Source organism: Gigantopelta aegis, chromosome 14 (genome assembly GCF_016097555.1).
Source record: "Gigantopelta aegis isolate Gae_Host chromosome 14, Gae_host_genome, whole genome shotgun sequence".
NCBI lineage: Eukaryota > Metazoa > Mollusca > Gastropoda > Neomphalida > Peltospiridae > Gigantopelta > Gigantopelta aegis.
Genome location: NC_054712.1, coordinates 59,797,150 through 59,822,273, shown reverse-complemented (window position 1 = coordinate 59,822,273; position 25,124 = coordinate 59,797,150). Strand labels below are relative to the sequence as shown.

The 25,124-nt window shown below is 38.5% G+C and overlaps 1 protein-coding gene across 1 annotated transcript in view; it reads right to left on the bottom strand.

Moving 5' to 3' along the window:
* The window catches only part of LOC121388993 (C-Maf-inducing protein-like), a 109,905-nt gene that overhangs the window by 22,981 nt on the left and 61,800 nt on the right, over positions 1 to 25,124 (bottom strand). The window contains exons 2-3 of the mRNA XM_041520579.1: positions 17,858 to 17,986; positions 418 to 468 (exon numbers count right to left, since the gene is read on the bottom strand). Coding sequence (XP_041376513.1) covers positions 418 to 468; positions 17,858 to 17,986 — 180 coding nt within the window. The remainder of the gene's footprint in view (positions 1 to 417; positions 469 to 17,857; positions 17,987 to 25,124) is intronic.

The following is a 25,124-nucleotide window of genomic DNA, read 5'->3' as shown; positions in this document are numbered from 1 at the left end:
GAGACATATGGCCACTACATCAAGTTTTCTATCATTAACCACTAACAATTAACATACGGACAAGAAAGCTGATTTGTATGCCTAGGACAGCGTGTTTTAATCTTAATTGGATATAAGCTCAAAAATAAATTAAAATGTAATGTAATAAAATGCTGTTAAAAAAAAACAAGCCAAAGAATATCTGGATCATATTTCCAGGACAGCGTGTTTGAATCTTAACTGGATATAATGAATGACTGAATGAATGTTTAACGACACCCTAGCACAAAAATACACTAATTGGATAATGGGTGTTACAAAAGATAAGTATATGAAAATATTATTTATATAATTATGTAAAACTGAGATGACTTCGTGGAACAGGGCCCTGGATCACATGTCCAGAACAGTATAAAATGTAAACAAATGAAAGCTTACCTTCCACTGTATAGCAAACAACCACTGATCTCGTAGGTATCCATTATTTGCCTGGAATGAGAAATAGCACAGAGAATATTAGTAACAGTTACCTATCAACACTACGAGCTATTCCGTGTACATATCTCTGCTTATATTAGGCCATAACGAAATAAAACAAAGATTTTCATCCTGTCCACCCCCGGGTTTTTGTTTTAATTGGCCAATTAAAATATATATGATGCCTGATGTGAAGTATTTTCAATGTCCTGAAAACATAAAGTAAAAAAACACAACTTCACCCGAAAATATTTTGAAAAAGATTTGGATGAAATTGTAATATTTAATTTATAATAATGTCCTAATGACTGCCACATGGTAATTTTGACATGCAACATGGCATATATATCCTTTAACAGTGGTGTAAATACCAATATAAAATATTTAAGAAATAAAAATTCCTCTCAACAAGTATAGTTCAAGAATTCTGTCCTATCTAGCTTGGAATTTTGTTGTTGTTAGGTTGTTAATTTGTTTGTTAGTGTTGTTTTAATCTTCCACTTTTCAGGGTTTCTAGATTATGGTAGCCCCACTCCCATGGCTAGTGATATTCAATATTGAGCTAGTAAATAACTACTATTGCCATGCCCAATGGCTAGTGAAATTGTTTTGTCAAATGTTGCAGTTAAATCTATTTTGTAAATATGAATATCCTTCGCCCACCCCCAGTGTTAGTGTTCTATCTTCCTCTTTAAGTGACATATTTGATTATTACTATTATTTAATAAACTTGTATTGACTAAAAGTAAAGTAGGGCTATTTTTAATCGTGGCTGGCAAATTTTTTAAATCACTGATCCCATGGCTAGTGGATGTTAAACAAATTCTAGAAGCTTTGTATTTTTTCTGGTCAAACAGAACCCATAAAATGTTACGTTTTTGTATTTTTCATCCTTTATCCTGAAGCTATATTTAAGTATCAAAAACAGTTTTATAGGTAAAGTAATAACCACAGTAGTAAAATATACACCTTGGACACTAGCCTCAGGTCCCCATGCATTTTCTTCATATCAATCAAAATAAAAGAACTAGCTGTACAACAATGCCTTTAAGGCACAGTGCTACATGTATATAATGTGTATATTATAATGGCCATAAAACACCATTTATCTCACAAATCTGTTAAAAATGTATTTCACGAATTTGTTAAAAATTTATCTAACGAGCAAAACCTAGTTGGATAGATTTTTAAATGAGTTATAAGATAAAATGTATTTAACGAGCAAAATCAACTTTGAATATGTTTTTAAACGAGTTGTAAGATAAATGGCAGCTAATGGACATGAATGTAGTATTCAACTTCTTACATATTTTAAACAAAACCCCATGTTTTAATAAAATTTGATGAAAAAGGAATCCTGTATCCAACTCGGACAAACGACAAAACCCATGGGTCCAGATCCGGCAGTTTGTGCCAATGATGAACAAAATGGTGCAATCTGTCACCCAAGATTCGTACACCTCGTGCGCTAACAGCAAGCCTAAATCTTGCCATGGAATGTCCGTCGCTAAGGGTCTGTTTCCAAAAGAAACACCCTGGTATGAAGGAACAGCCTCCTCCGACAATTGCACCTGGGCACACCAGTCAGACTTGGTCCCGTATAAAACCGAGCACGGCCTGGTAATCATAATACCCCTCTGGCATCGAACAGAGTGGGAACCTCCCCAATCATCAACCCCGGTGCCAACCCTTCCCCCAAACCAGACACCGATTCGGGGGGAAACTCCCTGTCCAAAGAAGACACCTTCTCAAACGATGCGCCATGCGCCAACCCCAACGGAAACAAAACTGCATGGGTAGGATGATGTGGCATGCCCGAATCTGCAAACTGGTCCATCCAGGCCATGAAACTTTCAAAAATAGAAACATGGTTCCCCCGTGTCCGCCCCTGAGGGCGACCAGAAGACATCGGACCCTGAACATAAGACTCTGCCTGCACAGTCAAGGGATAATGCCTGGAACCTCTATCCCGATCGTACAGGTCTGGGTTGACCATCGGTATAGACTAAGGTGCCCCCAAGAAAGCCACAGTCTCCCGGATCCCTGCCGAAGCTGACAACGGGACTGATGGCATTGGATGAACCGTGTCATCCGAAAATTTGGATCTTGCGCGGAGTTCTGGACCTAGCGGACCATATGAGGATTAGTCAACACAGATGACGCAGTCACACTAGAGTGACCCAAATGCTGATGGCGCTGCACCGGCACCCCAGCTACCAAAGTGATGCCAACTGGTGTCACACCTGAAACAATGTCGAATGGCTCTGCGACCAAATCAGGCTGAGCGGCTTCGCGATCATCAAAGTAGTGGCGAGAGGCGCAATCATCAAAGTAACGCCGAGAGGCACGTTGGTCGAAACAGCGTCTTCAGGTGCCATGACCAACCCTCCACCAGAAGTCTGGTAGGAAGAATGGCACCATGATGTTGTTCTTGAGCTAATCAAATCCTCCACAGAGGGACTGTTAACCCGGCATCCATCAGTGCGATGGGAGTCCCCGTTAACACTGTAACTGGCGACCGCGCTCACCCCGACTGATGCCCCCATTACCACTGTAACTGGTGACCACGCTCCCCCCGACTGGTGCCCCCATTACCACTGCAACTGGCGACCGTGCTCCCCCTGACTGATGCCCCTGTTACCACTGTAACTGGCGACCGCTCTCCCCCCGACTGACGCCCCCGTTACCACTGTAACTGGCGACCGCTCTCCCCCCTGACTGACGCCCCCGTTACTACTGTAACTGGCGACCGTGCTTCCCCCGACTGATGCCCCGTTACCACTGTAACTGGCGACCGTGCTCCCCATGACTGATGCCCCGTTACCACTGTAACTGGCGACCGTGCTCCCCCTGACTGATGTCCCCCGTTACCACTGTAACTGGCGACCGCGCTCCCCCTGACTGATGTCCCCCGTTACCACTGTAACTGGCGACCGCTCTCCCCCCGACTGATGCCCCCCCAACTGATGCCCCCGTTACCACTGTAACTGGCGACCACTCTCCCCCCGACTGATGCCCCCCGTTACCACTGTAACTGGCGACCACTCTCCCCCCGACTGACACCCCTGTTACCACTTTAACTGGCGACCATGCTCCCCCGACTGATGCCCCCCATTACCACTGTAACTGGCGACTGTGCTCCCCCCCCCGACTGATGCCCCCCGTTACCACTGTAACTGGCGACCACTCTCCCCCCAACTGATGCCCCCCATTACCACTGTAACTGGCTTCCATGCTCCCCTCGACTGACCGCGTTCCCCCCCCCCAACTGACACCCCCATTACCACTGTAACTGGCGACCACTCTCCCCCCGACTGACGCCCCTGTTACCACTGTAACTGGCGACCATGCTCCCTTGACTGATGCCCCCCATTACCACTGTAACTGGCGACCGTGCTCCCCCCCCCGACTGATGCCCCCCGTTACCACTGTAACTGGCGACCACTCTCCCCCCAACTGATGCCCCCCATTACCACTGTAACTTCCAACCGCGCTCCCCCGACTGACGCCCCCGTTACCACTGTAATAGGCAACCGCTCTCCCCCCGACTGGTGCCCCCCCTGACTGATGCCCCTGTTACCACTGTAACTGGCGACCACTCTCCCCCCGACTGATTTCCCCCCGTTACCACTGTAACTGGCAACCACTCTCCCCCGACTGACGACCCCGTTACCACTGTAACAGGTGACCGCTCTCCCCCCGACTGATGCCCCCCTGACTGATGCCCCCCCTGTTACCACAGTAACAGGTGACCGCTCTCCCCCCGACTGATGCCCCCCTGACTGACGCCCCCCCCGTTACCACTGTAACTGGTGACCGCTCACACCTGACTGATGCCCCCCATTACCAGTGTAACTGGCGACTGTGCTCCCCCTCCCCCGACTGACGCCCCTGTTACCACTGTAACTGGCGACCGCTCTCCCCCCGACTGACACCCCCGTTATCACTGTAACTGGTGACCGCTCTCCCCACAACTGATGCCCCCCTGTTACCACTGTAACTTCCAACCGTGCTCCCCCCGACTGACGCCCCCGTTACCACTGTAATAGGCGACCACTCTTCCCCGACTGATGCCCCCCCGACTGATGCCCCTGTTACCACTGTAACTGGCGACCACTCTCCCCCCAACTGACGCCCCCGTTACCACTGTAACAGGCGACCGCTCTCCCCCCGACTGATGCCCCTGTTACCACTGTAACTGGCGACCGTGCTCCCCCTGACTGACGCCCCCGTTACCACTGTAACTGGCGACCGTGCTCCCCCTGACTGATGCCCCGTTACCACTGTAACTGGCGACCACGCTCCCCTCGACTGACCACGCTCCCCCCGACTGACGCCCCCGTTACCACTGTAACAGGCAACCGCTCTCCCCCCGACTGACGCCCCCCCCGTTACCACTGTAACTGGTGACCACTCTCCCCCGACTGATGCCCCCCCTGTTACCACTGTAACTGGCGACCACTCTCCCCCCGACTGATGCCCCCCATTACCACTGTAACTTCCAACCGCGCTCCCCCGACTGACGCCCCCGTTACCACTGTAATAGGCAACCGCTCTCCCCCCGACTGGTGCCCCCCCTGACTGATGCCCCTGTTACCACTGTAACTGGCGACCACTCTCCCCCCGACTGATTCCCCCCGTTACCACTGTAACTGGCGACCGCTCTCCCCCCCGACTGACGCCCTCGTTATCACTGTAACTGGCGACCACTCTCCCCCCCGACTGACGCCCTCGTTATCACTGTAACTGGCGACCGCTCTCCCCCCCGACTGACGCCCCCGTTACCACTGTAACTGGCGACCCCTCTCCACTTGGTCAAATAGCCTTGTGCTTGGAAAATGTATGGGGTACCTGTAAAAAAAAGTACTCAAATTTTGTGCGGAACTAGGGTAGTCATAGACGCTACCCGTTATCTCAGAAATGAGCAGCTTGACACCCACTTTTTTGTGATTCACTTTAAGGGTGAGGGGTGGTAGTATTTATATCCGTGGCGTTTATGTCGATTGATACGTTGTAGGTAGGAGTTTTAGCCACATATGTTACTATTGTCGTTTATGGGATTTGATTTGGTAGTATACACCCTATAGCACATATTCAGTGCATAATAAAAAATATTATGATTTTGTGATTTTATTTAATTAAACTATACTGGTTGATTAATTAGCTGTCATTGGACCACGCAAGTTCACAATGACCTTGACCTTGACACTAATCACTGTACATGGCTCTGAATGGAGTTTGAATCAAAGTTAGCACTGAGGAAAAGTTGGTTTTGGCCTATAATTCATACTAAATATTTCAATAATTTCTTTTTACATGGTATTTGACTTGCCATATACAACTGCTCTTAAATATGGTGTTATATATATGCAACCTGAATTAAGATTTTAATAGCAATTTATTTTTATATTAAAAATAACGTGTCAATAGTGGGTTAATGTCTTTAGTTTCCATTAACATAGTTAATTTTTCATGTATGAAATTCTGAAAACTCAAATTTGTAAAGAACTTGATTTTTATTGTCATTTTGACATATTTATAGGGTGCTAAGTTATATTTTAGACAAGTTTGTAGTTTTATGCAAAATTTAAATTTAGTGCCAAACCACAAATGCTGTTATTATGCTACTGTGGATTAGTTGCAAACCTTCCATCCAGTAGATATTCCCTGAAAATATGCTGTACCAATAGAGCAAATTGGAAGAGAGCAAATTGCCATGGTCTCATATGGTATTAGTCATATCACACACAAAGTCCAGGGTATTCCTCAACCACATAGAAATGGCTGAGAAATGTCCAAAGAAATACTGAAGATGAATTGGATGGTTTGTGATCTGATAATGCAAGAGCTGTTGACATATTGAGGGAGGAACCAGAGCAAAGGCCCAGAGGAAAAATAAGAAATTACAGATATTGTGAACATAATAGACATTATATTTGAGTCAGATGATAAGACTGAAATAGGAAAGAAAGTCAAGTACTAGATATGCCTGATGACTATATCTGATGTCAATTATATAAACCTAAGCATAAATTAAGCACAATTTAAATACAAATATGTTTTTAAAAATAGTACAAGCTTCTGTGAGATAGTTGAATTGTAAATGTTTTAACACATATGCCGAGGAAAGGTACTTATAATTGGCTGGTACTAAGAACAGAGGGACATCTTCATAAATTTGTGAACATAGTATATAAACTCCATATACTTAACCATATTTGAATAATGAAGCCTCAATATGTTATAGAAAAAAGCCAGGTCAATTTTTTTTTATTATAATAAAAGCTTCAGGCAATCGTAAGTATGTGTATACATAGAAATTAATACATTTCTGGAATTGCTTTACTAGTAACTTATTTTGAGAAGTATATTATTATTCATACCTCATATTATATTGTTTTGTAATTGTTATTAACATCTACTTTATAGAATAAAAGAAAGGATGTAGAAATAGAAAATTGTAAACTTCACATATATCATATTTGGATCACATAAAATGATTGAAAATTGGGAATGAAAGTTAGATTTTTATAGTGCTAGATATTTGCCTGATGACAATATTCTATGTAGATTTCAATTATATACACCAAAACATAAGTCAAGCATAATATAAATAGAACTGCAATTCTAAAATATTACAAAAAGCAACAAAAAACTAGCTATTGTAAGATGAACTGTTGTGAGATAGATAAATTGTATATGTAATGCAGACTTGCCTAGAATGGTATGTAAATTCACTTTTTATGTTTGTAAGACTTGTGTGTAATATAAAAATATTCAAAATATCCATGTAAATGTACTGCACCATATTTAAGTAATGCTGCCTTCAGATATTAAATACAATACAATAATAAAAGGATCAGAATGTTTTAGGTACGGTATGTGTATATACACATGTACATAGAGAATTACGTATATCGGGAACTGTGTAACTTTTGCTGGTGAGTATACCCCCGGTACTATATCCATACCACATATATTGCATTGCTTTGTGGTTTGTTGTTATGAACATGTAATTTAGCATGAATAGCATTCATAATTTGGTCTTAAACCTGTTCAAAATATGTCTGGATGAGAACTTCAACATTGCCATGCCTTTTTTTCATATACTATGTTTGTAATACTCAGGACATTTCAAATTCATTGACTCACTATACTTAGTCAGATGCCAAAAATGTATTTTGTTTTGGTGGAATACATTCACCAGTAACCCAGCTTTAAAGTAAAAGCAGTGATATAGTCCAGAATTATTTTCATATGTGTACAGCCTAGATCATGGGTACCTTTGTTACCAGTCTATATCAAATTTAATTAGCTATGGTAAAATTAACCGAACAGGTTTCTTTTGCACACACATCATTAAAGTAACAATTCAATAACCTTAAAAAATCAAAATGAACTATTAGTGTTTTACCGTTTCTTGATAAACAGCAATAAAGTTTTAAAAAGGGGGCTTTTTTACACCGCCATTTTGTTACATTATAATCACATTTTCCCCCACATGGTTAATTGTCACTTAGGAAAGGTTAGTAAAACCAAATAAAAGTTGTTGTTTACTTATAAATGGTAAGTCAACGGAAAAATATCCGCCCGGTCCCCCCCTCCCCTAACCCTAACCCCAACCCTAACCTTAACCCCGACCCCGACCCCGACCCTGACCCCAACCCCAACCCCAACCCCAACCCCAACCCTAACCCTAACCCCTAACCCTAACTAAAAATAATAATGGAGGGGACCGAGCGGATATTATACCAAGTCAACATATAACCCAAAGGCTTATATAAAATAAAAAAAGTAATTAGAAAAATATTACATTGGGAAATCCGAGTCACGTATATAACTGGTTGTGTCCAAAAAAACGTCTGCATGTCATGAAGACAAAAGCAGTCCTAAAAAAACATATTATGTTATAAAATTGCCAGCAACCATTTTTACATACTTTAAACTATACATGGTGAGTTTTAATCTGACTACAAAGTTTTATGAAGAAGAAAAGCTTCGTTTATTTTCATTGGTATACATTTCGTGTCCGGAACGTTATATGCGGAATTTAACATACCAAGCACTCGATATACTTGGTGCATAACTGTAATATGTCATTTATCGTCATGGCTTTTGTGCACCAAACACTGTGACATCGATAAACAATGCGTACATAAAGCTGAAGATTTGAAAAAAGTGCTTGTTTTGTTCGCGTCTGTGTCGAGGTATAAACGTTATCTGCGGAACGAAAGGTGTCTACGGTCTACACTTTGCCAAGTTTGTCTCCTACAGTTTGATTTTCAGCAAAAACAAAGGTAAGACATTAAAATATTATTGTTGATAAAGGTTATTTACAAGTTAAAATTGATTTAGTTAAAAAAGCGAACAGTTTACACGGTCGATTGCCACGTGGGTTTGGGCTGACCTTTGACACAGTTTGAGCATAGCAGTTTTATTTTCTCTCAATAACTCATTGTTACACATCTGACCTGCTCCTGTAGTACAATAATGTTGAAGTGTTTAGAATTAAAATATCGATTAGCTGTTTGATTTTGTCTTTTGACAGATATCTTTTGATTACGAAAGCAAATTTATAAAATCGGTTTCACATATCACGTGGACACAAAACCTCTTGTCGGCCATGATTGTCGTGCGTGTCCGTGTTATTAACGGTACTACCGGCAAACCATTTTAGCTATTTGAGACTTTTATGATCGGATTTAGCTTAGTATTTTGATTTTAAATTTTGTACTTGATGCAGATATTTTGACTATATGAGTATAGAATGTATTATTTAGGATCATTTTATAGAATTATTATTTTTGGTAGCGCTGATAACTTTGACACAGATACTTTACAGTCTCTGTTATATGCAGAACGTTTTGACAAAAGTGAGCAATAAGCTTGTTTTTTGCCTTTCCCCAATTGTTATTTAGTACTGTTATTAAAGTCAGCACCACACAAAATCCAGATATGAAATTTTGATGACATATTTTCTTATAATTATACCGGTATTACCTACCGGCTAAGCTCTGATCACGTGGACGTAAAACCATTCGTCGGTCTTGATTGTCGCGTGTCCATGTTAGCTACGGTACTGCCGGCAAACCATTTTAACTGTTTTAGACTTTTATGGTTGGATTTGGCGTATATTTTTGTTTTTAAGTTTGTATTTGATGCTGATATTTTGCCTACATGTATATAGAATGTAACACTTAGGATCATTTTATAGAATTATTATTTTTGGTAGCGCAGATAACTTTGACACAGATGCTTTGCAGTCTCTGTTATATGCAGAACGTTTCGACAAAAGTGAGCAATTAAGCTCGTTTTTAACTTAACCAATTTGTTGTTATTAGTATTATTATTAAAGTTCAGCACCAAACAAAATCCAGAATGAAGTTTTGTTAACATCTTTTATTCTTATATGTCTGTGTTGTTTTGCATATAACTAAGACACCAAATTTTAGGTGATTGTTATACATGTATACATGTACAAAACTGACCAGCTTCTGATTTGATGAAAGTGTGTAGAGTGAAAATGGTTTTAATTATTTTTTCTTTTGATTGTGCAAACAATTTGAAATCTGTTTTGCATATACCTGGGGAACAAATAGCATTTAGCCAATTTTCACACATTCCTTGGACATTATTCAAAAGTGGCTAACCAAAAGAAAATTTTATTAGCTAAATATTAAATGTTGTAGCCACTTTGTATAAAGTTAGCAGATGGCTAATTTGCCAATGGAGAGTAAGCCCTGATCATGTGGACACAAAACCTATTGATGATCATGATTGTTTTGTGTGTCTGTGTTATCTACGGAACTACAGGCAAACCATTTTAGCTGTTTCAAACTTCCTTGATTGGATTTAGCTTTGTATGTTGTTTTTTAATTCCATACTTGATGCAGACATTTTGCTTAGTTGAATATAGAATGTATTATTTAAGATAATTTTATAGAATTATTATTTTTGGTAACGCTGATAACTTTGACAGATGCTTTGCTGTCTCTGTTATATGCATAACATTTTGACAAAAGTGAGCAATTATACCCAGCTTTAACTTTTCCCATGTCTTTATTCATATCATCAATACAATTCAGGACCAGACAACAAAAAAAACAAATCCAGATAAAGTTATGTTTACACCTTCTCTTATAAGTCTGTGTTTTGCATATAACTAAGACACCAAATTTTAGGTCAGATTGTTATGTACAAAACTGACCAGCTTCTGATTTAATTATAATGATGAGGTGTGTAGAGTGAAAATGTTGGTGTATGATTTTAATTATTGGGTGTTTTTTTTTCTTTTGATTGCACAAACAATTTGAAATCTGTTTTGCATATACCCGGGGAACAAATAGCATTTAGCCAATTTTCACACATTCCTTGGACATTCAAAAGTGGCCAACTAAAAGAAAATTTTATTAGCTAAATATTAAATGTTGTAGCCACTTTGTATAAAGTTAGCAGATGGCTAATTTGCCAATGAAGAGTAAGCCCTGATCATGTGGACACAAAACCTATTGATGATCATGATTGTTTTGTGTGTTTGTGTTATCTACGAAACTACAGGCAAACCATTTTAGTTGTTTCAAACTTCCTTGATTGGATTTAGCTTAGTATGTTGTTTTTTAATTCCATACTTGATGCAGACATTTTGCTTAGTTGAATATAGAATGTATTATTTAAGATAATTTTATAGAATTATTATTTTTGGTTGCGCTGATAACTTTGACAGATGCTTTGCTGTCTCTGTTATATGCATAACATTCTGACAAAAGTGAGCAATTATGCCCAGCTTTAACTTTTCCCATGTCTGTAATCATTTGTCAGAAAATTTTAAAAAGACGTGTGTCCTAATATCACTTTAAAAAAAAATAAAATAATAACAAGATAATGGGCCTACATTGCTAGTGTGTAAAAGATACACGGTAATCGGTTTGAAATCAGCATCGCAGTCAATAGAAAGTCTCGAAAAAGTTTAATGACAATTCCCTTTGATCATTTCGCAATGTACACAAAATCACATACTTCGGAAATTAAAGGGACTGGTCTGCGTTTCAGCCATAGTAAGAGTTCTGTTTTTAACATAAAATTAAAACATATACATTTTAATGATTTAGGTTGCATAATATTTCCATAGTACAGAAATTCTAACTGTTTTAGCTGATATCATTTACCTGTTTTGCCGACACATTTTTCATTTGTATGTATTTTGCCTTTTCAGATATATTGACAACTGTCCATAGGACAATGGAGGAAACGTCTGAACTGACCAGGACTCTTCGGCCTAAAAGAACAACTGCTGCAACCCAGGACACCGCTGAGTGTGCAAAAAAAGAGGAAAACTAGAAAAGAAATATCTAGGAACTATAGGGAGAGGTTAAAAGAAAACCCAGAAATACTGAAACTTCATAGAGAGTGTGAGAAGAAACGCTTCAAAGAATATTACTCGAGGAGAACCGATGAAGCAGTACAGAGAAACAGAGAGTTACAGAGGGAGAGACAGAGACAGTACAGGGAGAGATGCAAAATGCGCGATGGAGGTGAAGCAAAAGTCCGCAAAACTAGGAAAACCCAGGAACAAGACAGAAAAAGGTGGCGCAAGGAAAAGCAGTTACAGAGGCAGAACATGAGCAGACAAAAAAAGACCGCAGAGAATAAATGCAGGAGGGATTTGTACGCTGCAAAGAAGTCGTCTACAGCTGCCAAAACCAGAAGAGTTCACCTGCTGTTTTAATAGAAAATTCATATGGACAAAAAGCATCTGCACAGCGCGTTGCCAATCATAGATTCAAAAAGGTTTTTCTCAATGCCCTTCCAGCTGATTCTTCTGTGCGAGCAGAAGTTATTGCTGCTGGTATCCAAGGACTGAGCCCATCCACCAAAGGTGCCGTGAACAGGCGACTTGGGGTCTGCAGTCCACATTCAAAGAAGAAACTCAACTTTGATAGCACCATTTCTGCAAGTTTCCAGGGAGTACTCCGGAAATTGTCCGTACGGAGGAGTTTGAAGGACCTCCGCCTTAAACGGACATTGGCAATGGCAGTGACTGTCAAAAACAAAGCTGCTGCTCATTACTTTGGCGTTAGCAAAAAGATGCAATGAAAGGTTTTGAGAGACTCGAACAGAATTGGTTGGGAGGACCACCGAAAGACGAGAAAAGATGCTGTCCCAGCAGACACTGAACGAAATCCAGATGTTCTTCAACGATGGGAACATAAGTAAAGACCTGCCCGATGCTCGCAGCGCATCTGTCCAAGGGGGTGTGGTACAGTCAAGAAAAGTCTTAGAGTCGTCACTTTCAACAACTTTCCAGAAATACACTGAGACTTACGGGCCAAAAGTAAGCTTTAGTGCTTTCAAATGCCACCGACCCAAAACAGTGCTCCCATTCACGTCGCACAAGTATTGGGAATGCTTGTGCGAATATTGTGCTTATGTGGACTTAAAGTTAAAGTCATTGAATGCGACCATAGAGCAAAACATTCACATACAGGACCGGTACGAGGCATCTAGACTCACCCTCTGTCCCAAAGTGCCTTAGGGCGATTACAGAAAGAACTGCTTGGATAGGCACTGTACAAGCTGTGGGACACGGGCACTATCCCGTCACCTGGATAGTGTTCTCCCAACACAGAGATCTCGTCCAACTGTTTGGTTCCAGTGGGAGCAAGCCCAGATAGGACAAGGCAGGACTCGCCTAATGAAAGTCAAACATGAGTCCACGTTTGGGGGCCTAGTGGAGGCACTAGCAGAAGATCTGGCTCCCTTCTCTGCACATATATTCAACGCCAAGTGGCAGTTCAGTCAATACAAGTGTGTGACAAGCAAGTGCCCAGCCAACACTGTCATCTTTTGTGAAGATTTTGCAGAAAATTACACTTGTAGACCTCAGGATGCACCACAGGGTTGCCACTGGAACAACACGCAGTGTACTATACACCCCGTGGTTGCCACTTACAACTGTTCTGTTGAAAACTGTTCGGAGGTTATCACAGATTCGATCATCTTCATCAGTAATGACCTCACCCACGATCACCATGCCGTCCACCATTTTGTGAACTCGTCTGTGCTGTTGCTGAAGGAGGAGGGTGTTGACTTCAACCGACTTGTGCAATTTTCAGATGGAGCACCAACCCAGTATAAAAACAGAATTGCATTTATAGACTGCTCTTATGCCACAGAAGATCTTGGAATCAAACAAGAATGTCACTTCTTCGGGAGCAGGCATGGAAAGGGTCCATGCGACCGTGAGATGGGGTCATAAAAAAGTCTGTCGCGAGAGCAGTTGAATCTAGACAGGATGAAGTTGCATCACCTTGCAACCTATTTGACATGTGCAAGAAAAGACTTTGTCTGTCAAGAACAGATGGTCACCATCATACAAAACGACGTTTCATTTTTGTGGAAAAGGAATCCATTGTCAGAGAGCGACCTGATCGTACATCGACAAAAGCACTGAAAAACACCAGAAAGCTTCACTGCATTACAGGCATTCAGCCATATGTGGTATCTGTTCGGGAACGGTCATGTTTTTGCTCAGGATGCAGAGAAGATGATGGTACCTGCCTGCACACAGACCTCACTGGGCCTTGGAGTGTGTGCAACATGTCGGTCACATCACGAAATGCCAAAAGTCAAAGGCCTCCAGATGCCAACCTAGCTCCCTCACCCTCACCATTGGACCACACTATCTCCACTTCTATTTAACTGTTTAAGTAGTTGGGGGGAGAAAGGTTCTCTAATATCATCCTTGCAGCTGTCTTGTAGTTTTTAAAATTAAGCATTCCAATCCATCTTGATTACAATGACACAGCATTAATCGATGAGCGTTATAATAACACAGTAAAAATAGATTTCTTAGCAATGATCATTAGTACTACTGATAATAATTATACTGATATTCTTATATTATATCCCTACACTTGTTATACCATGCAATTAATTTTTATTGTATGTACACAAATTGGTGAAATGTTCTGAATACTGATATTTCAATTGAATGCTGATATTTCAATTGCAATATGGCCTAAGTATAAATAAAGTTATGTTTTGAATTTATCAGTAATACTGGGGATAAGTAATGATGATTTCCTAGGCTGAAGTATTGAATTAAGTTTTTTGTGTTCAGTAAATTGTCATTTTTGCTTTATTGTGTCCAAGTTATATGCGGAACATATCTTGTTTAAATCAAATTTCTTACTTTACAGAAACGGGATATTGGCTAAATGCATGCAATAACACTGCTTTGTATATAGGATCATTCCTTTCTCCCAGTATCCTATCAAAATTTTGAAAAAAAATTTAACCATAAAAAGTTAAATGTTTCTTGTTCCGCATATAACTGCGTCTTTTTTTCTTTCTCTTTTTTTTCAAATGTTGTTTTACAAGAAAGTTATTAAAATTAAATGCTTTGAATAAAAGAAACTTCATTTCAAGTGTTCTTTGTGTCATTTTGGTTTTTTTCTGCCTTTAACAACTTGTTAATATACAGATCAAGGACACCATGTTATATGCATAACTTTCTCAGTTCAGTGTATTTCACATCCTCTCAAAGTCAAAGTACACATCTCCAGGGTCGACTTTATAAAAATGTATGTAGTATATTCATAACTCTTACAATTAATACAATAAATATCATGATTGAACAATTTTTAATTTTTGACCTTCATGTAACACTTTTGGTACCCATGATCAGAGCTGTGCACATATATTTTTGAAAATTATGTGGAACATTCACCTTGATCAGAAATTTGCCCTGTTAAAAATAAATAGGGTGCCTACACTCAAACGTGCCCTACAGGCACACCCACCAACAGATTGCCTGCAGACAAGCTGATTTGAATATGTCTATGGATAGGCTTCAAAGATATACTCATCTTGAAAAATCCCTATTGGGGGGGGGGGGGGGGGGGGGGGGGGTTATTGTGGGCCCACGGTCTAACACAACCAACCGGTTCGAGTCAGAGGAAGCCCTAACCGATCTCATATGAAGGAGTAGAAGAAAACGTAACAGAAAATAAAATAAATTACAATTTAATACACAAATTTACAAATGTTTTCAAGAGCTAACACGAAAACAACTGCAATGTGGTACTGCAGATCAATAACAAGGATATATGGTCTGCCCATGCGTGGGTGTATGTCATACATCCAACAAGGGGAGATAATTCTACAATGGAGGTTATGACACAGGGTCATATAGCATTGCTGTTGTGCTAGTACGGTAAGCTGAATAAGACTAAATGTTTTGTCAATATATCTATATATATTATTATATATATATATATATATATATATATATATATATATATATATATATATATATGTATATCATTTGAAGTGAAGACACTGTATATTATAATATTGTTAATAATATATTGTTCTTTATATAGCTAGGCTAGTAAATATGAGTTAGTTCTGGTCCAGAGGGACAGTTAAATATTTTCTATTTCTGCACCTCTGCTCTAGACTCAATGGGAATTGTAAATCTGTGATCAAATTTATGTATTTTATTTCATCTGCACCAGCTTCTACACACGTTGTTCATTGTCCATCAAATTCGATTGTACCGAAATCATTCGACCAGTGTGAACAGAATTGACCACCCCTACTTCTGCTCTATTTTCATCCATCCACAATGTAATCAAATTTGACAGATGACAAATTACCATATACGGAAGTGGGTGTGGATAATAAAAAACAAATAAATTAGATTTTTATAGATTTGTAGATTTCTGTGCATTATGTGCACTGGTATATAGTGCGTACACACCATACTGAAAACTGGTAAAACAAATAATACAAAAATTATAATACCTGAACAATTTGATCTACATTGTACACTTATCTTTTTTATGACATGGCATTGCCAATAAATGAATACCATTTCCTTCAGCCACATTATAATACCTGAACAATTTGATCTATATTGTACACTTATCTTTTTTATGACATGGCATTGCCAATAAATGAATACCATTTCCTTCAGCCACATTAAGAACAAATCGATGATTGTAGTTTTCCTTGTATGGATCACGACATTTAATGAATACAAATAACATTTCTACACATTTCTAACAAAGCACTAATACAATTTTTAAAGAAAGTTCTGTGATTATTTTTATCCTTACACATTTTCTCTGAAAAAGATCAATTTTGTGTCCCTAGCTTTTAAGTTCAACTTTGATATTCTGTCATCAAAAGAAAAGAAAAAGAAAATTAAACACTAATTGAGATATTGAGTGCATTGTTTTTGTGGCTTTCTTTAAAAAAAAAATCTTCTTTTTTTAAATGCAGGGATGTCATTCGTAGGTGGTAGTTGGTGATTTTTTTTACCATCTTTTTATTAAATTGTCGCGGAGTATAGAATTACAAAGAATAAATACTTCCTGACTGAATGTTGATATTTTTACAATCTAATTTGTGTTAAACTGACAATCCTGTCATGTATGCATTTATAAGCTTGTTCGAGATTGATAATAAGATAATACTGACCAATGTATAATGCTAACATTTATTATAAACAAATGAAATCATTGTCATTCTTTGGTTTGTGAATCAAGCCAATTATGTCACATGATAGGACAATAACTTGCTATAATTACAGTGTTATTCGTTATTTCTATTCTTAATGACATCACTGCAAAATGAAGAACAACATTACAGTTCAGTCACTATGTATTGTAGCATAATCACGGGCATAGGAAGGTGCCAAAAAATTAAGGGGGAACACACACACACACACACACACACACACACACACACACACACACACACACACACACACACACACACACACACACAGACATATAAATATATGTATAAATATATAAAAAACCCATCACTGTTGCTACAAAGTGGGGGTACGTGCACCCCTCCCCCCGCTTCCTACGCCAGTATAAATATATATTAAATACAAAGGACGTTTTAGTTTCTGTCACCACTACTATATATTATTGAGATGCAAGATTTTCCCCTCCTCATTTTAAAGAGTTTGAAATTTCACTCTTCTGTGTCTAAAAACAACAAAAATGAAAGTCTGTTATACACAGTCATTGTCATCACAAAGCTCTGTTCATGAATTCTCCAAGATCGTGACCACAGATTTTGTAAACCATACATCAGTCCAGTGAACCTAGAAAATATATGACGTCTATCCCTTGTCAGACGAGAGTACTTAATATACACACACATACAAAGAGTATAATTATCTGTCACGTGAAATGATATATGTACAAAGCCAATGAGTTACAATTTCCGATCAGGTAAACCTTTATAAATACGAACAACGGGTCTTTCCCTATACTTATCACGACCAGGTGTATTTTGTACTGGTCTCATTTCTCATTTTAGGTTTGGAGACAAATCACGGTTACTGAACTAAGAAGAAAAAGGATGAGAGGTGACTAACCTGTAACAGAAGAGAGCCGTCTTGAATAGTAATCCGTATACAGAACTTCTGCCCTGCATCCCACCGTGAAATGATATGTACATCTTCTATGCTGGAATATGGCACTGACATCTCCATGAAACCATATGGCTGCAAAAAGAAACATTAAATTTTTTTAAATATAAATATCTCAGGTATACAGACAGGGCTCGAAACTCAGCAGAAAGGTATGGTGCCTCCCCCCCCCCCCCCACACTCAACAAAAGTAGAAAAAATAAAGAAGAACATATCTGGGTCACTAAATTTTCATTTTCAGTGGCCAAACTTGCTTTATAGGTAGCCAAACTTGCTTTATAGGTAACCCAAACACGAAATATCCATATTTCAGGTTTGTTTTAAATAATTGAAAAGATTTAATTATCAATTATATAAGTAACCATATGAAATATGCTTCAAGAAAGTAATATTGATTTGATGAACCACTTCTAGATAGCAAAGAGACCAACATACATGATAGTAGATGAACCACTTCTAGATAGCAAAGAGATCAACATACATGATAGTTGATGAACCACTTCTAGATAGCAAAGAGACCAACATACATGATAGTTGATGAACCACTTCTAGATAGCAAAGAGACCAACATACACAATAGTTGACGAACCACTTCTAGATAGCAAAGAGACCAACATACACGATAGTTGACGAACCACTTCTAGATAGCAAACAAAACAACATACATGATATTTGAAGAACCACTTCTAGGTAGCAAAGAAACCAACATACATGATATTTGAAGAACCATTTCTAGATAGCAAAGAGACCAACATACATGATGTTTGAAGAACCACTTCTAGATAGCAAAGAGACCAACATGCTTGCTAGTTGAAGAACCACTTCTAGATAGCAAAGAGACCAACATACATGATAGTTGATGAACCACTTCTAGATAGCAAAGAGACCAACATACATGATAGTTGATGAACCACTTCTAGATAGCAAAGAGACCAACACACATGATAGCTGATGAACCACTTCTAGATAGCAAAGAGAACAACACACATGATATTTGATGAACCACTTCTAGATAGCAAAGAGAACAACACACATGATAGCTGATGAACCACTTCTAGATAGCAAAGAGACCAACACACATGATATTTGATGAACCACTTCTAGATAGCAAAGAGAACACACATGATAGCTCATGAACCACTTCTAGATAGCAAAGAGAACAACACACATGATAGCCGATGAACCACTTCTAGATAGCAAAGAGAACAACACACATGATAGCCAATGAACCACTTCTAGATAGCAAAGAGAACAACACACATGATAGCCGATGAACCACTTCTAGATAGCAAAGAGACCAACACACATATTTGATGAACCACTTCTAGATAGCAAAGAGACCAACACACATGATATTTGATAAACCACTTCTAGATAGCAAAGAGAACAACACACATGATAGTTGACGAACCACTTCTAGATAGCAAAGAGAACAACACACATGATGGTTGACGAACCACTTCTAGATAGCAAAGAGAACAACATATATGATGGTTGACGAACCACTTCTAGATAGCAAAGAGAACAACACACATGATAGCTGATGAACCACTTCTAGATAGCAAAGAGAACAACACACATGATAGCTGATGAACCACTTCTAGATAGCAAAGAGACCAACACACATGGTATTTGATGAACCACTTCTAGATAGCAAAGAGACCAACACACATGATAGTTGACGAACCACTTCTAGATAGCAAAGAGAACAACACACATGATGGTTGACGAACCACTTCTAGATAGCAAAGAGAACAACATATATGATGGTTGACGAACCACTTCTAGATAGCAAAGAGAACAACATACATGATAACTGATGAACCACTTCTAGATAGCAAAGAGACCAACATACATGATAGCTGATGAACCACTTCTAGATAGCAAAGAGAACAACATACATGATAGCTGATGAACCACTTCTAGATAGCAAAGAGAACAACATGCATGATAGCTGATGAACCACTTCTAGATAGCAAAGAGACCAACATGCATGATATTGCAATGAGATGTTCTGAATGGTTATGAACTGGATCAGGAAGTCTTCTTTTTTTTTATCAAGACAACACCAAACTATATTCGGTCCACAAAATCCATGTTTATAAATGGATGTTGGCAAATTACCATAAATTATTGTCAAGCCGATATGTTCCATTTTGCAAACCACAAACATAATTTTAGGAATAAATATATGCAATACAATTATTAATAGTGAATCATATGTTATAGAAAGAAGATCACCGAAACAAGACTTTGGTCACATTTGGCAAGTTGATTACTGGCCGTTTCAGGCCCTGTACAGATACTTAAAATGATCAATTTACATAAAAAGAGATCTCTAAAACAATAAGTATATGGTTATACTAGTACAGTCAAACCTGTTCTAGTGGCCACCTGTATTAAGTAGCCATTTGTATTATGAGGCCACATTTTTATTCTTCCAAATCATCTGTTACAATATAAACTGACCTGTATTAAGCAGCCACCTGCCTTAAACAACTAATTTTTGTATACCCTTTGGTGGTTGCATAATACAGGTTTGACTATATTTGAAATAATTACAATTTTTACTTGAGTGTTACTAATATTTAAAACAATTCCAGTTTAATGTACCTTGTTACTGCAACTTTGTAATGGTGTTTAACATGTTACCATAGATGGTGAAACGCCAGTTAATGTTCTGAGGTATGTGTGGCATTTAGCAAAACAAAAACATTGTAGGTACAAAATATGTATTAAAAAAAACATTTGTCTTTGTTCATTTGTTTATTTTAACCTTCCTTGAAACCCTTTTAAAAATCAAATTATTAAATTTCATAAGATAATTTGGCTGCTCACGATACTTCTCAAGGGTGCCAAAAGGTGTGGTGTGTGTGTGTGTGTGTGGGACACACACACACAGACACATGCACACGTACACACACACACACACACACACACACACACACAAATATATATATATATAAATATATACACACATATATATATATATACATATACATTTATAAATGCATGTATAAATGTCTGAAAACCATTGCTGTTGTTACAAAGCCAGTGCATGCTTCTTTATAAACTGGTTTTCTCATGCAGGTGTTATGTGTTGCAACTTGATGGAACAAACAATAACAGCATTAATCACCAAGAAAAGCCAGGCAGCGTACTTGTCAACAAATATTCATTAAACTGAACTAGAATAGACAAGTGACCTAAATGCATTAATACCAAGCAAACAGTGGGATCTAGCTTAGTAGTAGCAAGGGATATTTTATATGCACCATCTCACAGACAGGATAGCACATAGCATGGTCTTTGATGTACCAGTCGTCGTGCACTGGCTGGAACAAGAAATAGCCCAATGGGCCCACCGACGCGGATCAATACCAAACCGACTGCGCATCAAGTGAGCACTTTAACACAGGGCTACATCCCGCCTCAGAAATTTCATCCTGAGTGTATTACACATTCTCTGACTGGGGGTTTTAACGTCCCATCCACTTCCCCATAACTCATCCTGAGTGTATTACACATTCTCTGACTGGGGGTTTTAATGTCCCATCCACTTCCCCATAACTCATCCTGAGTGTATTACACATTCTCTGACTGGGGGTTTTAATGTCCCATCCACTTCCCCATAACTCATCCTGAGTGTATTACACATTCTCTGACTGGGGGTTTTAACGTCCCATCCACTTCCCCATAACTCATCCTGAGTGTATTACACATTCTCTGACTGGGGGTTTTAAAGTCCCATCCACTTCCCCATAACTCATCCTGAGTGTATTACACATTCTCTGACTGGGGGTTTTAATGTCCCATCCACTTCCCCATAAACTATTACACATCCTGAGTTTTGTATTCCCCATAACATTCTCTGACTGGGGGTTTTAATGTCCCATCCAGTTCACCATAACTCATCCTGAGTGTATTACACATTCTCTGACTCTAACTGCCTGTACCGGCCTCGGTGGCGTCGTGGCAGGCCATCGGTCTACAGGCTGGTAGGTACTGGGTTCGGATCCCAGTCGAGGCATGGGATTTTTAATCCAGATACCGACTCCAAACCCTGAGTGAGTGCTCCGCAAGGCTCAATGGGTAGGTGTAAACCACTTGCACCGACCAGTGATCCATAACTGGTTCAACAAAGGCCATGGTTTGTGCTATCCTGCCTGTGGGAAGCGCAAATAAAAGATCCCTTGCTGCCTGTCATAAAAAGAGTAGCCTATGTGGCGACAGCGGGTTTCCTCTAAAAACAGTGTCAGAATGACCATATGTTTGACGTCCAATAGCCGATGATAAGATAAAAAATCAATGTGCTCTAGCGGCGTCGTTAAATAAAACAAACTTTACTAACTGCCTGTGGTATACACATATAATTGTCTTTGATATACACATATAACTACCTTTGATATACACATATATCTACCTTTGATATACACATATAACTGCCTGTGATATACACATATAACTACCGGGGATCTACACATATAACTGCTTTTGATATACACATATAACTGTTTTTGATACACACATATAACTGCCTGTGATATACACATATAGCTACCTTTGATATACACATATAACTGCCTGTGATATACACATATAACTGTCTGTGGTATACACATATAACTGTCTGTGGTATACACATATAACTGTCTGTGCTATACACATATAACTGCCTATGATATACACATATAACTGTCTGTGGTATACACATATAACTGTATGTGGTATACACATATAACTGTCTTTGATATACACATATAACTACCTTTGATATACACATATAACTACCTTTGATATACACATATAACTGCCTGTGGTATATTTATATATCTGCCTGTGATATACACATATAACTGTCTGTGATATACACATATAACTGCCTGTGGTATACACATATAACTGCGTTTGATATACACATATAACTGATTTTGATATACACATATAATTGTCTTTCATATACACATATAACTGCCTTTGATATACACATAACTGTCTTTGATATACCAACCACGAAGTACTGGTTTGATATAAAAAAAAAACTGAACAAAAACCCAGGTCAACTACACTGATTCGATCCTACGACCCAAGCATCTTTGATGTGCATGCAATCTGCCGACCGAACAAGATGAGATTCCCACTCCCAGCCAGTTTATTAATGCTAATGGAATCGTGGATTTAAAGCTGTCTCGGTGACTAATGACTGACATATATAATAAGCAGCTTATGTCCATTATTGTCATCACCACCGCCACCAGAAGACACATCTGTACTAAGGTAGATGTATCACACCTGCTGTCAGATTTCAAAATCAGAAGCTATAGTTCGTCCCACAGGGAACACCTGTTTTCATGCTCTGAAATTTATCACAAGTTATTTATTTCTGAGCCGACTGATTTGTAAATTGCACACATAAATAGTATATTTTTGTTATTTCCAAAACACTTTTACTTTTCTTCTCACGTCAAACCAAACTGAAATTATTTACAAAAAATTTGTTTTCATAGAATGATGGGACAGACTATAAGGTCGATGACAGGGCATTCAGCAGACTCATTTTCATAGACTTTGTAGACAACAAATATAACACTTAATAATTTTTTGATGTTTTTATTTGACAGATGGTATGTGTTTTTTTACTTTCGTCTCTTTGAACTTGAACAATAATAATCAAATGATGTCACTTTTCATCTCTCTACAATAGGACTGTAAATGTCTTTATTTTTGTGCGACACTTATTGTCATGATTTTTGTGAATAAAATTGTGAAAAAATAAATAAAATAAAGTTACAGTGCTGACCACCCCTGCCACATAATGTAACATTGCGATGGCTATAAAAAACAAGCGTTCAAGATGGCTATAAAACACAAGCGTTCATGATGGCTATAAAACACAAGTGTTCATGATGGCTATAAAACACAAGTGATGGCTATAAAACACAAGTGTTCACGATGGCTATAAAACACAAGCGTTCATGATGGCTATAAAACACAAGTGTTCATGATGGCTATAAAACACAAGTGATGGCTATAAAACACAAGTGTTCACGATGGCTATAAAACACAAGCGTTCATGAGGGCGCTATAAAACACAAGCATTCAAGATGCATATCAAGTGTTCACGACAACCTTCTAGTACTTAAGGTTATACACCACCATTAATTACCCTATGCAGTTCAATACAACTTTTATGTCAAAATATATTCCGTAAAAAATACAACATTATCGAGAGGATCATGTGACTACTAATTTTAGGGAGTGCTCTCAACTGACAAGTACCATTTTAAAAAATCAACATAGGTCGACCATGAAATTTTTCAGTTAAAAGCCTTCATGCCTGAGCACCACCTCATGTTGCTATTATACAAGTGCTGCATATAACAAGTAACTTCAATTTATACAAGTGGCACTATACCACTTGCTCAGTTGTTATCAGTTAGTACTGCATATAACAAGTAACTTCAAATTATACAAGTGGCACTATACCACTTGCTCAGTTGTTATCAGTTAGTACTGCATATAACAAGTAACTTCAAATTATACAAGTGGCACTATACCACTTGCTCAGTTGTTATCAGTTAGTACTGCATATAACAAGTAACTTCAAATTATACAAGTGGCACTATACCACTTGCTCAGTTGTTATCAGTTAGTACTGCATATAACAAGTAACTTCAAATTATACAAGTGGCACTATACCACTTGCTCAGTTGTTATCAGTTAGTACTACATATAACAAGTAACTTCAAATTATACAAGTGGCACTATACCACTTGCTCAGTTGTTATCAGTTAGTACTACATATAACAAGTAACTTCAAATTATACAAGTGGCACTATACCACTTGTACAGCTGTTATCAGTTAGTACTACATATAACAAGTAACTTCAAATTATACAAGTGGCACTATACCACTTGCTCAGCTGTTATCAGTTAGTACTACATATAACAAGTAACTTCAAATTATACAAGTGGCACTATACCACTTGCTCAGTTGTTATCAGTTAGTACTACATATAACAAGTAACTTCAAATTATACAAGTGGCACTATACCACTTGTACAGCTGTTATCAGTTAGTACTGCATATAACAAGTAACTTCAAATTATACCACTGGCACTATACCACTTGCTCAGCTGTTATCAGTTAGTACTACATATAACAAGTAACTTCAAATTATACAAGTGGCACTATACCACTTGCTCAGTTGTTA